The following is a 13,908-nucleotide window of genomic DNA, read 5'->3' on the forward strand; positions in this document are numbered from 1 at the left end:
CCATTGTCTTTCATTAAGGGTACAGCGGGGGACAGAACTGGGGTACATGTCTATGCAGTTAGAGATTTTTTCCTGGTCCCCAACTCATTTCCAGACATATCTAAAGGAGAAGGGAGAAAAAATGTAGGTGAATTTTCCAGGGGGCAGACAGGAGATCTACACCTTTCACATAGGAAGGGCTCCAAGAGACTCGATGGCCTCTGGTAAAGGCCCCCAGCCCCCCATGAGAGTAAACCTCTCTCAGCTCCACTTGGTGAAGCTGCGTGGAGACTCCTTCCAGAGGGGTTTCTTCGCGCTCTTTTTTTATTCTCCCCCACGATTCTCTCCATTTGTTTCTCTTTTCTATAGCCTAATGCCTAGGATTCTTGTTTTAGGCAAACCTTCTCCGTGTTCCCATCACTTCTGTCCCCATAGAAAACGGTTTACTTGTTAACTAATGACTCGCCTCCCCGATCAAAATATATGCCACGAGGTCGCAAGCTTTGATTTCATTCACTACTCTATCCCCAGTGCTTAGCATAATGTCTGGTCGAGAGTAAGTCCTTAATAAATATTTGTTGAATGTTGAATTCTGATTTTACTTGAGATGCTTGGCAGAGATAAAACTGATTAATTCTTGGGTTATTCCTAAGTGAAGCCTGCTGCACTTAGCACCAGAAGTACGACAGGCTCTGCTCTACTCAAGGAGTACAATGTGTGGCTTGGAGGTTTGGCGCAGGTGTTTCATGGATGGAATTTAGTAATGCCCATCCTTGCTTTGCACAAAAGGTCTGGACTGCTCAGGCAGGGTCAGAAGCCCCATGGCAACGGTGACATTTACCATCGGATATCTACATTATTCCGAATATGGATAAAGTTGTTACGAGATCCCTAAGAGTAGTTTCGTAAGGGGTACGGCTTGAAACATCTCGAGTATCTAGGAATAAATTTACCAGAAGATGTCCAAAACTTCTCCAGGAAAACTTATAAAATTCCATTGAGGGAAGGACATAAAATGAGAAACTGGCAAGAGATAAAGGTTGTTCATGGATCAAAAAACCCAATGCTGTAAATCAGTCAGCACTGCCGCAAATTATAGAATCAATGCGATCCCAACTGGGTTTATAGTAGAACTGTGCTAATTGTTTTAAAAAACGTATATAACAAGGAACCGATCAATAATAGCCAAGACCCTCTTGAAGAAAAGAAGGCAGGAGGATTGCCATACCTGTTGCCATAATAGATTATGAAATTCCAGTAAAAAGGGAGGACAGTGGGGCACTGGCCCAGGGACTGACTCACAGAGCAGAGGGTAGAAGAGGGAGGCCATGGGATCCTGCAGGGATGGACCCTGGACTTTGAGAGGCAGGGGTTCTGACCACTGAGGAAAGGACGGGGTCTTCAATAGAAGTTACTGAGGTTCGTGGCTGTGTTTTTCTAGGATTTTGTACACGGTTGTGAAACCATCTGACGTTATCTGGTGACGTTGGAGTTGAAGGCCACTGTGGGGAAATTTTGGTGCACTGGGATCAAAAAATGTTCAAAGGAGCTGTGTTGACAATGGCCAGAACGTGGAAATAACCCAAATGGTCATTCAGGATATTGATGTCATGGACGACTCTGTAGGAACATGGCAACGGGGATGAAAGGCACAGAAATAACACTGAGGACAAGAAGCAAATCACACAAGATACGCTATGTTTCCCTCTACAGGAAGCTCAAAAACAGGGAGACTAGAAACAATCCTTGAAAGGGCCTACTTAGCTGAAACAATCAAGGGAACCAAGGGATTGCAGGAGAGGAGCCCTGTGACTTCTCGGGACAAGGAACAGGACGTTCCCATGGCAACCTTCTCAGGTCCTGGCACCTTTCTGTTTCACAACCTGCGTTAAGGATTGCAGAGGCCTTCGTTTGATTCTTATTCAAGGATATACAAATATGTCCTTTGTCATCATCTGCATATATGGTGCATTTGACAGTTAAAAATTATTTTTAAATTCTGTACTAACAACAGACAATGTGACACGTAGAATGTTTACTACGTGCCCGGACCCAGGGTAATTGCTGTGCACAGACAGCAATCCCCGAATCACATGCCTGTGAATATCCCCATGCCGGGGTCACTTGGGCCACTTGATGACATTGTCTCTTGCCCAGAGCCACACGGGAGGAAGGAGCTGAGCAGGGCTTTCATCGTCTCAGGCGTGTCTGATTCCAAAGCCCGCTTCTGCTATCCTACCCAGTAGCACATGAGGTCAATAGTAATGCAATGGCCAGGGTCCCTTCACGGGTCACTGGGATATAGGAGGGTGTCCTTCGTGCTTGGCCATGACCCAGACCAGACCCAGTCTCACCCACCCACTCCTCAGAAGACCACAACCCAAGCCAACCTCAGGGAGTGCAGCCCGTTCCTGAAACGCCACGTGAGCCCGCGGCTCTGACGTAGGGCTAACACCCTACGTGAAGTTTAAACACTAACACCCTAGTGAAGTTCAAAGCAGGCGACGCAGCTGCCTGTGCTGAGCCACGTGCCACTGGACAAGGCGCCAGAGAGAGTGGGCACCTCAAGTCTTGGTGGGAGCCTCAGGCTTGCCAAATGGAGTTTACCTCTCCAGCTCTTTCTTAAACGCTCAGTAAATCCCTACCATTTACTCTTAACCACTTGCTCTGTTCGGAGAGTGCTTAGTGCTATCTCCCAAGTGTCAGATTCGGTATTAGGCTGAATCCAGTGGGGATGTCAATCTGCCCTTGCACTGGGATGCGAGACACGTGTCCTACGGAAGGAGAAGTCCCCAAGGTACTTAGGAAAGCGGGGGGAGGAGGGGGGAGACTCTACAGACCTCTGTATGGAACTGTTTCTATGAGTTTAGAAGACAAAACCCGAGACGTGCATCCAGAGCTGGAAGCTGTGGTAAGAACAAGAAAATCCTGAAGCCGGAGGCTTAATCGCCGCAGGTTAAGCATTGTTTCCACAATAAAGAAAAAAGCCGTGTATTATTCACAGCAGTTTCCAGGGTCAGGCGGGACAAGAGATCTGTCTGGGAAGACCGTGCCTGTGTGACTAGAGGAGGCCCACTTGGCCAACCCAAGTGCAGTACCGGGGAGGGAGGGGTCTTCCTCCTTGATCCAGTACTAGTCCCTGAAGACTCAAGGCTGCCAACGCCCATGGGGGAAAGCCCCAGTGGCAGGTTGCAGGGTGAACACTTGGAGGGGGAGATTAGTCACTTAGATTCAGCAGTGCCCGGGCATTGACCATCAGGTAGGCACCACTGAGCCGAAAAACGGGTGTTTGAATTAGTTTAAGATGCTTTTCCACATTGGGCTGGCTCAAAGGCACTGGCCTGCAGCCATATTGGCTCGGAGTGGAGTGACTTAGGTCTGGGCCACCTTAGGTCCTGGGTCGGGGCAGAATCTCAGTTGACATGAGGAACAGAATCTAATTCTCCTGGAGGCAGCGAGGAGGGTGTGAGGCCCCGGGCAAGCTGAACCCAAGTAGGATCTGTGAGAAATTCCATCTGGGATCTGGCTGCATCACATTGGGCATCAACCAACTGTGCCAAGGGAATCCCGTCTCTGGTCTTTTCGGTCTGGGGTTCAAGTTGAAGAACTTAGATTCTAGGGGGAAAAGGCTGTTTGCGGAACTGCTGTGGGAAGCCAGGAGGCAAGGGCCAGAGCAAGGAGCAAAAGCAATGCAGACAGGTGCCCATGTTGGAAGGCACGGGCCCCTAGTACACACAGCTTGAGGGTAGGGATGGGAGCTGGGCCAGCAATTACCAGTCAGCATGTGATGCCAGGACTATTTTCTGGAACAGACTAAATTGCCAGGAAACCTAGTGTTTTCCTAGTCCTTTCGGGAACAGCCTCCTCTATCTCCTCCACCGCAGAATCTGATAAATGAGCTCTTAGCACCATTCACGCCTCCTCTGAACCTAAGGTCTTCCCGGTCCTCCTCCCGCACCTGTCCCTCACTCCAGCCATCCTGAATCCAGGAACTGGTGGGGCTGACCGCTTGGCAGCACTTGAAAGTGCCACGGGCTCAAGGCCTAAGCACATCAGAGCTTTGCAGGCCAACGGCAGAGGCGTCCTCGCTCTGAACAGTCAGCGCAGAATCCCCACGAAGCTACTGATGCTTGGGCTATGGGATCCCTTCATTGCCCCTCCACCCCGGAAGGAGCCCTGGGAATAAGGGAACGTGAACACACACAGCTCTTCCAAGAGGGGAGTGAACCGATGTAAATTCAGGCTCCTCAAAACCTGGGCCCACCCCATTTCTCCATTCTCATTTTTTTTTTAAAGTTAGAGTGGGCACGTGAGTGGGGGAGGGTGGAGAGGGAGATGATCCCAAGAAGGCTCCGCTCAGCACTGCTGGTGCAGAGCCCAATGTGGGGCTCAAACCCACAAAGCTGAGATCACGACAAGGGCCAAAACCAAGAGCCTGACGCTTAACCGACTGAGCCACCCAAGCATTCCCCTTGTTTTAATGGGTCAAATGTTATTGTGAAATCAGGAAAGCTGCTAGACATTTTAAACAATTGAAAATGTGTAGTGAATGGCAAATATGGAGAACATCATCTAATGCCCTTTCCATACACCCATACAACCCTCCTAGAACCTGTAGGCAAGCTGACCTGGTGACAGGCTGGGGGCCCCCTAGTGGCTCCAGAGTAGAAGGCATCCCACCCGGGCCCTAGGCAGGTTTTTCAAATGCCAGATGTTATCCAAGGTTTGGCTGCGTAACTGGCATTAACAGCAGGGTGGTGACTGAGAATCAATTTCCTTCAGAACTGACTGGACACAATTTACCAATGCAGATGGTAATACAAGAATATTGGGTTGGACCTAGGGAAAAATATTTCCAGGGTTACCACCTATTTACAATTATTTAAATCTACTTTCACAATAGCTGTTCCCTACGCAAAAAGGAAGTGCAGGGAAACTCCTAAGAAAGCAGCACTGTCTTCTAACTAACGTGGACTTTAAGATGTGTATACATACAACGGACTACTTGGCAATGAAAAAGCAGGACATCTTGCCATTTGGAACGTGAACGGAACCGGAGGGTATTATGCTAAGTGAAGTTAAGTCAAAGACAGGCACTTAACAGAAGACCACAGGGGAAGGGAAGGAAAACTAAGTTACAGAGAGGGAGGCAAGCCCTAAGAGACTCTTAAATCCAGAGAACCGAGGGTTGATGGAAGCGGGGGGCTGGTGGGGGGAGACGGGAACTGAGGAGAGCACTTCATGGGATGAGTACTGGGTGCCGTATGTTCAGTAGTGAATCACAGGAATCTACTCCTAAAGCCAAGACTACACTGTAGACACTGTATGTTAGCTAACTTGACAATAAATGATCAAAAAACAAAATTTTATTTAAAAAAATGGAAAAAAAGAGTAGGCTTTAGAAGTAAAAGGAACATCAAGACCTGAAGTAATCCCAGGCATCTTGATTTGGAATGCAAAACAGACAGACGTGGACCCAACTTATAGAAACGGTTTATTTTCCGTCAACCTTATTTCCATTTTGTTTCTCCGCAGAAGAGCAGCTCAAGACCACTCGGTGGTGGTTCCCACCCATTCGGTGGCCTGAGCAGTGGGGGCTGCAGACCAGTCTTCCGTGGCGGGCTGAGCGCTCCAGTCCTCTGTTAAGGAAACACCAAAGAACAGTCAGGCCCCTTCAGTGTTCTCGTCACCCTACCCCCACCCAGCACCGAGCCCTGAATCGCACCAGAAACACATTTCAAAGGACAAACACCCGAGGCCAAACCACTTCAAAAACACCCAACTCCCATCTGTCAAGTTAGCAGCTCAGCTATAGCACACTGGGATGAAAACCTTCCGACGCTACATAGCCAGGGAGATCCTTCAAGCTAGACTAAAAACCCCCCAAGATGCAAGCCGCCAGCCTGAAGCATCAGGACCCGTACCAGTGGGGAACTGCTGGATAGGCACGGAGGGCACCTGCACGCCTTCGGACCAGTCTGCGACCTCAGGCTGCGTAGCAGTGAACTCAGGAGCTGGAGCAGTCCATTCACCCTGAAATTCCTCCTTGGTCACAGCCTTTTCGGCAGCAGCCTGCTCTTCCTTCTCAATCTGGTGAAGACAAAGCGTATAGGGACCAGTAAATTTTACTTCTTGAGCACAAACCAAGAGGTCTGATTTACTTACGCGTCCACAAGCCTTTGGGGAGCAAACTTACCTCTTCAGGATCCCTATAGAAGTAGAGGTCAGGCATGACCTCCCAGGGGTGTTCACGGGAGATGGTGCCACGCATGCGCAGAACTTCCCGGGCCAGCATCCACCACATCAGACCCACCGAGTGAGCTCCCTGCGGGAGCGCCAGGTGTTAACAAGTGACGCTTGGTCAATCCCCAACAGCACGTCCTTCCCCAATCCACCCATCTGTCCCATCATCCAGGTCCTCGGTACCAGGATAGGAGACCCGTCTCTTGGTTTGCAGAGAGTGTACTTCTAACAGAGCACTCTAGAAATTCGTCTCCATCTTGACTGTCACTGGAACCAGGGGGATTAAAACACAACTATCGAGACTCCACCAACGAAATGAAATACCTGTGAGTGCCTGCACACTGATACTGCTATTAAAACATCTCTTTGGGGGATTCTCACACGGAACCAGGGTTTTGAGACCCAGGAAACAGGGCCGATTTGAATCACAGGCAACCCACCTTTTTAGGATTTCATAGCAGTTCATCCAGTTGCTCTGAAAACAGAAAGGCCTAGTAATGCCCGAGAGGCCCAAGCAGTTAATATGGAGAAGAGCAGACGAACACACACGCCACTTAAATGATTTCTCCTTAAAGTTGTGACACACTCGAATCATACTTGTAGCAAGAATTACTATCAAACTCCACTCACTGGGCCAGAGACCCTTGTGGTGTTAGCGAAAGACTTGCCCCTCGTGTAGCACACTACCTACACTTGTGAGTTCATCGGCCAGAGCCTCAACTCCAAGCTCTAACAATGTGCAGAGGAATGCCCGGCTGTTTGCGCAGCGCTCTCGTGAGCTCTGGCGGACGTCACGGCGTTATTACCTTGTTGTTGCAAGGGATGGCGATGTCCACATAGCGCAGAGGAGAGTCTGTGTTACACAGAGCGATGGTAGGCAGGTTAACGTAAGACGCCTCGGTGAGAGGCTGGTGGTCAGCCCTGGGATCGGTGACCACCAGAAGTCTGGGCTCCCGGAAGGCTGCCTGGATCTGGTTAGTGAAGGTTCCGGGAGTGAAGCGGCCAGCAATAGGAGTGGCTCCGGTCGCAGCGGCAAACTTCAGCACAGCTCGCTTGAAGAACGAACATCGAGAGTTACCAGCGCTCGAGAAATGGCATCGCAGGAACTCCCCCAAGCGTCCGTGTGCCGACACCCGGGTCTGTAACCGCCGGAGCGGCTCCCTTCCAACAGTGAAAACATCAAAGCACTTCAGACACCCAGTAATTCTTTGTCCTCCGCGTCACCCGACAACTACTTGCAGAACCGGGGCCCAGAAACAGTAAGCACGCCCCACCCTCTGATCCTGTCTGGAATGCTCTCCCCACTCCCACCGGCTGGTTTCAAGAACCGGGCAGGTCACTCTGCTGAGTGACGCGGGCAGGTCACTCGTGTGCTTCCACATTCTTCACGGGGCCGTGACGACGAGTCAACACAGCACACAACAGTGCCCGACACACCAATAAGCACTTCTCTGCTCTGGTCGAATTCCATCGCAGCTACCCTATACACCACAGCAACATACCCTTCCTTTTTACCCCGTAAAACTTATTTCCTGCATCCCTTAAAAAAGGCAGAGTTACTCTGAAAACTTATTTCCTGCATCCCTTAAAAAAGGCAGAGTTACGCTTTTTCTGCTACATCCCAAGCCCCCTGCAACACTGCCTGGCCAATACAGATGCTCAGTAAATCTTTGCTAAGGAAAGCCAGGAGAGTGGTCACTGGGTCCATTCTACAGCAATACTTAAGTCTTCTACCGTGCACCAAACTAGGGGTCCTGATACAAGCCAGCCTCTGGAGAATAACCCCCTGCGCAAAACACATCTTCGGTTCGAGGCAATCAATTTTATGGTCGACCTAAACAATACAAACGAACCTGTCTTACTACACGATTTAAACAGCTGTCAAAATCCAAGTCAAGCATCTTTTTCAAATTAGAATCGGGGTCAATGAAATCCTTGCTAAACCTCCTGTAGTGGACTCTTGAACACATGTTTTAAACTCTTCAGGGCCACTTATATGTGGATTTTTTTTTTAACAGCACTCTACAGTATTTTCCCTTCTGGCTTAGTCTTTAAAATACAGTATGTAATACATACAGCATACAAAACGTGCTAATTGACTACTTAGGTTATCGGTAAGGCTTCCAAAGCTATTGAAGGCTATTAACAGCTGAGTTTTGGGGGAGCCAGAAGTTAAAACAGACTTTTGACCACGTTGGGGGTTGGTGCCCCTAATCCACCGTGCTGTTCAAGGCTCCACCATAAATCAATTTTTAAGGAATCTACTGGTTTTCTCCACAGAAAAACAAAGAATTGTCAAAACAGAAATGGGGCAATACAAGTTTTACCCATTGGCTATTAAAAAAACTAAGTTATTTACGTTAGCAAAGATTTCTACTCTTGCTTGGAGACTTGGATGACGACTGGCACCCTATTAGAAAACCTTTCTGAAAAATCCTGCAGTTGGCACCAAAGCTTGGAGCCAGTGTTTCATCATTTTCAAGAGAAAAGTCTGACTACAGAAAAATATGATAAGCCATTTTTACAGGATTATGTCAGGACCTAGTGGCACAAGAAAACACACAGGAAAAACAAAGCTCAACACTCTACCAGATGCCAAGTAGCGTGTAAACGGAAAACACTGAATCCGGGCAATTCAAGATTTCCAAAAACCAAGCATATTGTTTCCAAACCTGGCCAGTATTCCGGGATGATATGACACTGACATCAGCTGGGTTTTCAATGGCAACAATGGCCCGAGCTGCCAGCAGAAGCTTCTCCCAGGTTCTCTTCAGATTGATGATGTAGATACCTAGGTGATGGCAGAAAGCTTTGTAGTACCAGACTTAATTTTCAAGTGGACTTTGTTCTAAAAGGCCGAATGTGGCAGCGAGTACTATCAAGCTCCAGTCATCGAGGCAGGCTCTACTGGTGTTAGCGAAAATCCTGCAATTTCTCTAGCACACTTCCGACACTCAGAAGTTCATTGGCCAAGGCTGGCCTCCACCCTGAGCTTTAATAGTGTGCAGCCTTAGTTCGGTAGACAAAGTGCATCTTCTTGGTCCTTTCCTGCACTAAGCCTCCATCAAGGCCCCATCCAGATTCCTGTAAGTTTTCACCCACCTCCTGGTCTCCAGCCCCACTTTCCTTACAACCTGTCTCAATGCCAGATTTCAGCCAAAACTGCTCCACAGCACACAACCCCCAGGCTTAAGTTCTTCAGTGGCTCCATCTGAGCTTGAAGCACTGCCTTGCCCAACGTACCTTCCAAAGTCTTCACAACCTACCTTCCCTTTTCTAGTACCTTCCAAGCCTCCTCATTAAGGTCTTAGCTCTTGCTCTACTTTACTCTCAGAATTCAGTTGAACGAAGGGAACGCCTGACCGGCTCACTTAGAACGTGTGATCCTGGGGTCAGGAGTTTGAGCCCCACATTAAGTACAGATTACTCAAGGGGCGCCTGGGTGGCGCAGTCGGTTAAGCGTCCGACTTCAGCCAGGTCACGATCTCGCGGTCTGTGAGTTCGAGCCCCGCGTCAGGCTCTGGGCCGATGGCTCGGAGCCTGGAGCCTGTTTCCGATTCTGTGTCTCCCTCTCTCTCTGCCCCTCCCCCGTTCATGCTCTGTCTCTCTCTGTCCCAAAAATAAATTAAAAAAAAAAAAAAAAAGTTAAAAAAAAAAAAAAAGTACAGATTACTCAAAAACAAAGATCTTAAAAAAAATAAAATTCAAATGAACCTGCTTTCAGTACCTGTGGAATACAAGACACTATGGAAGATGAACTAATGAGCTTCCTCATCATTTATACATCTCACAGCTCCTTCATGGCCCAACCTAAGTCCCAGAACCAATCAACTGACATACTCTTGCACTGGAGCCCAGAAAGCGGTCCTTCCAAAAACCACCAGTACACTTTTGTTTTTTGTTTTGTAAAAAAAAATTAAAAAAAATTTTTTTTAAGATTAAGAGGTGCATGCTGTATCAACTGAGTTGACCAGGTGCCCTACGTTCACTTAAGTCTTAAAGCTTACTTCCGATGTAGACCTCTGGTTTCATTTATTACTTAGTTGGAATGCCCTCCCTCCCAAATCAAAGCAACAACTGACCATCACTTTTCCTTTTGTAGATGTACTGTTCCATCTGGAAGTCAAGGTTGGTGCCACCTAAGTGGGTTCCTGCGGCAAGAAATTTGAGGACATCCTCCTCCTTCATTTGCAGGACATCAAGGGCTCCGGACATTGTGAAAGTTTCCCTTTAAGTTACGACGGGAACCTGGAAAACAACGGTTAACCAGCTATTTTCATTTCATTTCAGTGGGTTATGGGAGCAGGTGCATTCTAACTACCCTGGCGAGCCAAGCAACCGATCTGAACACAGCCCAAGGACCACACCTTTTACAGTAGTGTAATGGAAAAAGACCCAACATAACAGACCTATCCCACACATTACACAACTGCCGCACATCTTGAGTGTGTGGAGATGGGAAAAACACCCGAATAATTAAGCAAAATGAAAACGGTGATTTGCCACTTAACATTCCAGGGGGCAACCGGGAGTCGAGTTACCGATGAGCAAAAATAACCAGATGCGAACAAGTTTATTTTCAAGCGGATTGAAGGCAGGGCGCTCCACAATTATTTCTCTCTACGGTCACAATTGATTTTCTACAAAACCTTGCCAGGTATCTTAACGCGAACGGGATACACCAACCGGCCCAAATAGCTGTCGTAAACCGGGACCGGGGCCTGAGGTCACGGCCGGCCGAATGCCGGGGTCCGAAGCAACTGCAGCGCGGTACGCTGTTCCTGTTTGCTGCGCCGCGGCCGCCCAGCCGCAGCCCGGCCCGCACCCTCACCCGGTGCCCTGGCTCCAGCACGACCTCCGCGCGCTCCGGGGACACTGTGGGAACCCGCGGGCCCGAGTTCGGCCACGTGCGGGCGGCTGGGCGCAGAGCCGCAGATACACCCGCTTTGCCTGCTGGCTTCCATCCCCAATCCTCGCACCCCTCACTCCAGCGGAAGGCTATTTTAATAGCCTTTGGGACTATTTGGGGGACGCCGGGAACCCCACAAGGGACTCACACAAAACAACGCCGTATGGACCCCTCCCTGGGTAGCGCGGAAAAAGGCCGGCGGCCGGAAGTGACGTCCTTATATACTCCGCCGCCAGCCAATGACAGCGAAAGCTAAGCGGAAGGGTGAATGGGCCGCCTAATCCAGCGGGGCCTTTTGCGACGTTAGTGCTTTCCGGCGCCGCGCAGGAGTTCCGCGGCACGCGGCCACCTCCGCTGTAATTCATCAGCGACCTGCCGCTGGAGGCCGAATCGGCTTTCTGGTCCCTGTCGTAAGTTGAAGTGTCTTTACGTAGGGAGCCATGTTGAGCACAGCGTGACAAAGTATTCGTTCAACAAAAGCCGGAGAAGTTATTTTCATTTCTTGGAGAGCAATTTATCAGTACGTAATTCAGATTTTGAAAGTTCGCTTACAGGAAATTTTCCTGAAACACTTAAAAGGAAAACACTACAGATGGCAGGTTTCGTTTTCTAGAGGAAAAGGAATCAATATCGATAGATGAGTAATTAAAAATTCATTCCGTTCATATAGTACTATGCAGCCACTAAAGACCTGCAGGGTGGGGGAGATTATTTTTAAAAATTGAAGCCAGTATTAACTAAACTTCAATAATAAAAAAAATTGAAGCCCTGCACATTAAAAGATGATGGTAAAGAGACGGCCAAGTTATTAACTTATGTATTGGGTTTCCATCTTTGCTGCACTTGCGAATCACGTGGAAAGCTTTTAAACATATGCCCAACCCAGGTTTTAAAAATCTGATATATATATATTATATATAATATATTATATATATTATATAAATATATATATTATATATAATATATTATATATATTATATAAATATATATATTATATTATATTATATATAAATTTTTTTTTAATTTTTTTTAACATTTTATTTATTTTTGAGACAGAGACAGACATAGCATGAATGGGGGAGGGGCAGAGAGAGAGGGAGACACAGAATCGGAAGCAGGCTCCAGGCTCTGAGCTGTCAGCACAGAGCCTGATGCGGGGCTCGAACTCACAGACGGCGAGATCGTGACCTGAGCCGAAGTCGGACGCTTAACTGACTGAGTCACCCAGGCGCCCCTATTTTTTTTTTTTAAAGAGAGTGCATGCTCGGGTGAGGGGGAAGGAGGGGAAAGGGGGAGAAGCAGAGGGGGACAGAGAAGCAGAGGCAGAGGGCCTGAGCTGGGGTTCGAACTCATCAGCGGTGACCTGAACTGATGTCAGAGGTTTAACTGGCTAAGCTTCCCAGGCACTCCAAAAATCTGATTTTTTAAAGTGAAGTATTGCCATAAAACATATTTGTATATATTGTGAAATGATCACCACAATGAATCTAGTTAAAATCTGTTACCATCCAGTTACAAAAAGTGTGTTTTTCTTGTGATGAGAACTTTTACCCTCTTAGCAACAGTGAAATACACAATATGGTATTATTAACTATAGTCACCATGTTGTATATTACATTCTCAGGACTTAAAAAAATCTGATTCTTATAAGTACCTCCCTAGATAATTTTAATGTGTAGCCAGGCTAAGAACCGCTAATATACTAGTAGAGAAACTGGGTGAGTTTTTTTTCGTCTCATTTTTAGCATTTTTGAAATTTTCTGAGGAACACAGGTTAAAAAATTTAAAAAAACAAAACCCCATTGCAGCTGATAGAGAAGGAATGAAAACTTAGGAATGGGTTTAAGCATCCTTAGAAACTGCTGAAAATATCTGGAGACATTTTGGCTCCCAAAGAAAAAATAGCTATGTGGAAAATAGAACAGGTGGCTTTTAGGGGCAGTTTTCTGTCACTGTATTGCATGACTTCTCTGGAGGGGCCTCCCCAGCCACCTCAACAGCTCCCTCCCATATGCACGCTGGAGTCCCAGGACTACTTCCTTTGTTGCAAGGACACTGTACTGTAATTATGTTTGGGTGTTTGTCCCCAAAATAGTATTTTTCTCACAAAACAACTTTGCTCTTGAGAACTAATCCACGTAAGGAAACTCCTTGGTGAGGAAATGAATCAACAAAAGTCCAAAAATGAAGAAGGTACGGTGGGGAGCCCATGGCCCAAGAGGCACTTGTCAAAGAAAATCTGTAGCGAGCAGCTAAGTGTACTCCCCACCTTCCAGGGTCCCTGGTCGTCTGCACAAGTTTTTGCAACATTTTTTAACCGTGCCTGTTTTTTTTTTTTAATGGTTTTTTTTTTTTTTTTTTTTTTTTCCGAGACAGAGAGAGAGAGTGGGGGAGGGAGACACAGAATCCAGAGCAGGCTCCAGGCTCTGAGCTGTTAGCACAGAGCCCTTTGCGGGGCTCAAACTCATGAGCCATGAGATCGTGACCTGAGCCGAAGTTGGATGCTTAACCAACTGAGCCACTCAGGCGCCCCCTCCCCTCCCCCGTGCCCTTTTTGAATAAAACTCTCAGAATTTTCTTTGGCAAACTTTTGATCTTGGGCATTCATATTTAAAAAGAGAAAAACTCGGTTTACGTTTTTTTCCAAATGCAAAATTGTGGTAGGGACTGTAGTTTTGGGGGGGGATACACTTCATGTGTCATTGGATGGCTAGAGGAGACCCTGTTCTGGTTTACAGCTGAGAGAATACGGAGGACACCAAGTTGGCCCCAGGCTT

At 47.6% G+C, this 13,908-nt stretch overlaps 1 protein-coding gene and 2 non-coding genes across 4 annotated transcripts; all 3 read right to left on the bottom strand.

Moving 5' to 3' along the window:
• Window positions 1–5,455: 5,455 nt before the first annotated feature.
• RPSA (ribosomal protein SA) lies at window positions 5,456–11,397 on the bottom strand. 2 transcript variants are annotated; one of them, XM_019418774.2, is made up of 7 exons: window positions 11,280–11,397; window positions 10,305–10,470; window positions 8,895–9,013; window positions 7,029–7,274; window positions 6,176–6,304; window positions 5,904–6,069; window positions 5,456–5,618 (listed from the first exon to the last, which is right to left on the bottom strand). In XM_019418774.2, the coding sequence occupies exons 2-7, from the start codon at window positions 10,435–10,437 to the stop codon at window positions 5,524–5,526; spliced, it is 888 nt and encodes a 295-aa protein (XP_019274319.1). In that variant the 5' UTR covers window positions 10,438–10,470; window positions 11,280–11,397; the 3' UTR covers window positions 5,456–5,523. The 2 variants fall into 2 exon arrangements, with proteins under 2 accessions (XP_019274319.1, XP_019274320.1); XM_019418775.2 differs by lacking the exon at window positions 5,456–5,618 and adding an exon at window positions 5,757–5,811 and having other exon boundaries at window positions 5,879–6,069.
• Window positions 6,818–6,966, bottom strand: LOC128777497 (small nucleolar RNA SNORA62/SNORA6 family). The gene has a single exon (XR_008422744.1). It is a non-coding gene; the product is annotated as a small nucleolar RNA SNORA62/SNORA6 family (small nucleolar RNA).
• LOC128777498 (small nucleolar RNA SNORA62/SNORA6 family) lies at window positions 9,081–9,231 on the bottom strand. The gene has a single exon (XR_008422745.1). It is a non-coding gene; the product is annotated as a small nucleolar RNA SNORA62/SNORA6 family (small nucleolar RNA).
• Window positions 11,398–13,908: the final 2,511 nt, after the last annotated feature.

The sequence above is a fragment of the Panthera pardus genome, unplaced genomic scaffold (assembly GCF_024362965.1).
Source record: "Panthera pardus isolate Hobbes unplaced genomic scaffold, ASM2436296v1 HiC_scaffold_16, whole genome shotgun sequence".
Classification (NCBI taxonomy): Eukaryota; Metazoa; Chordata; class Mammalia; order Carnivora; family Felidae; genus Panthera; species Panthera pardus.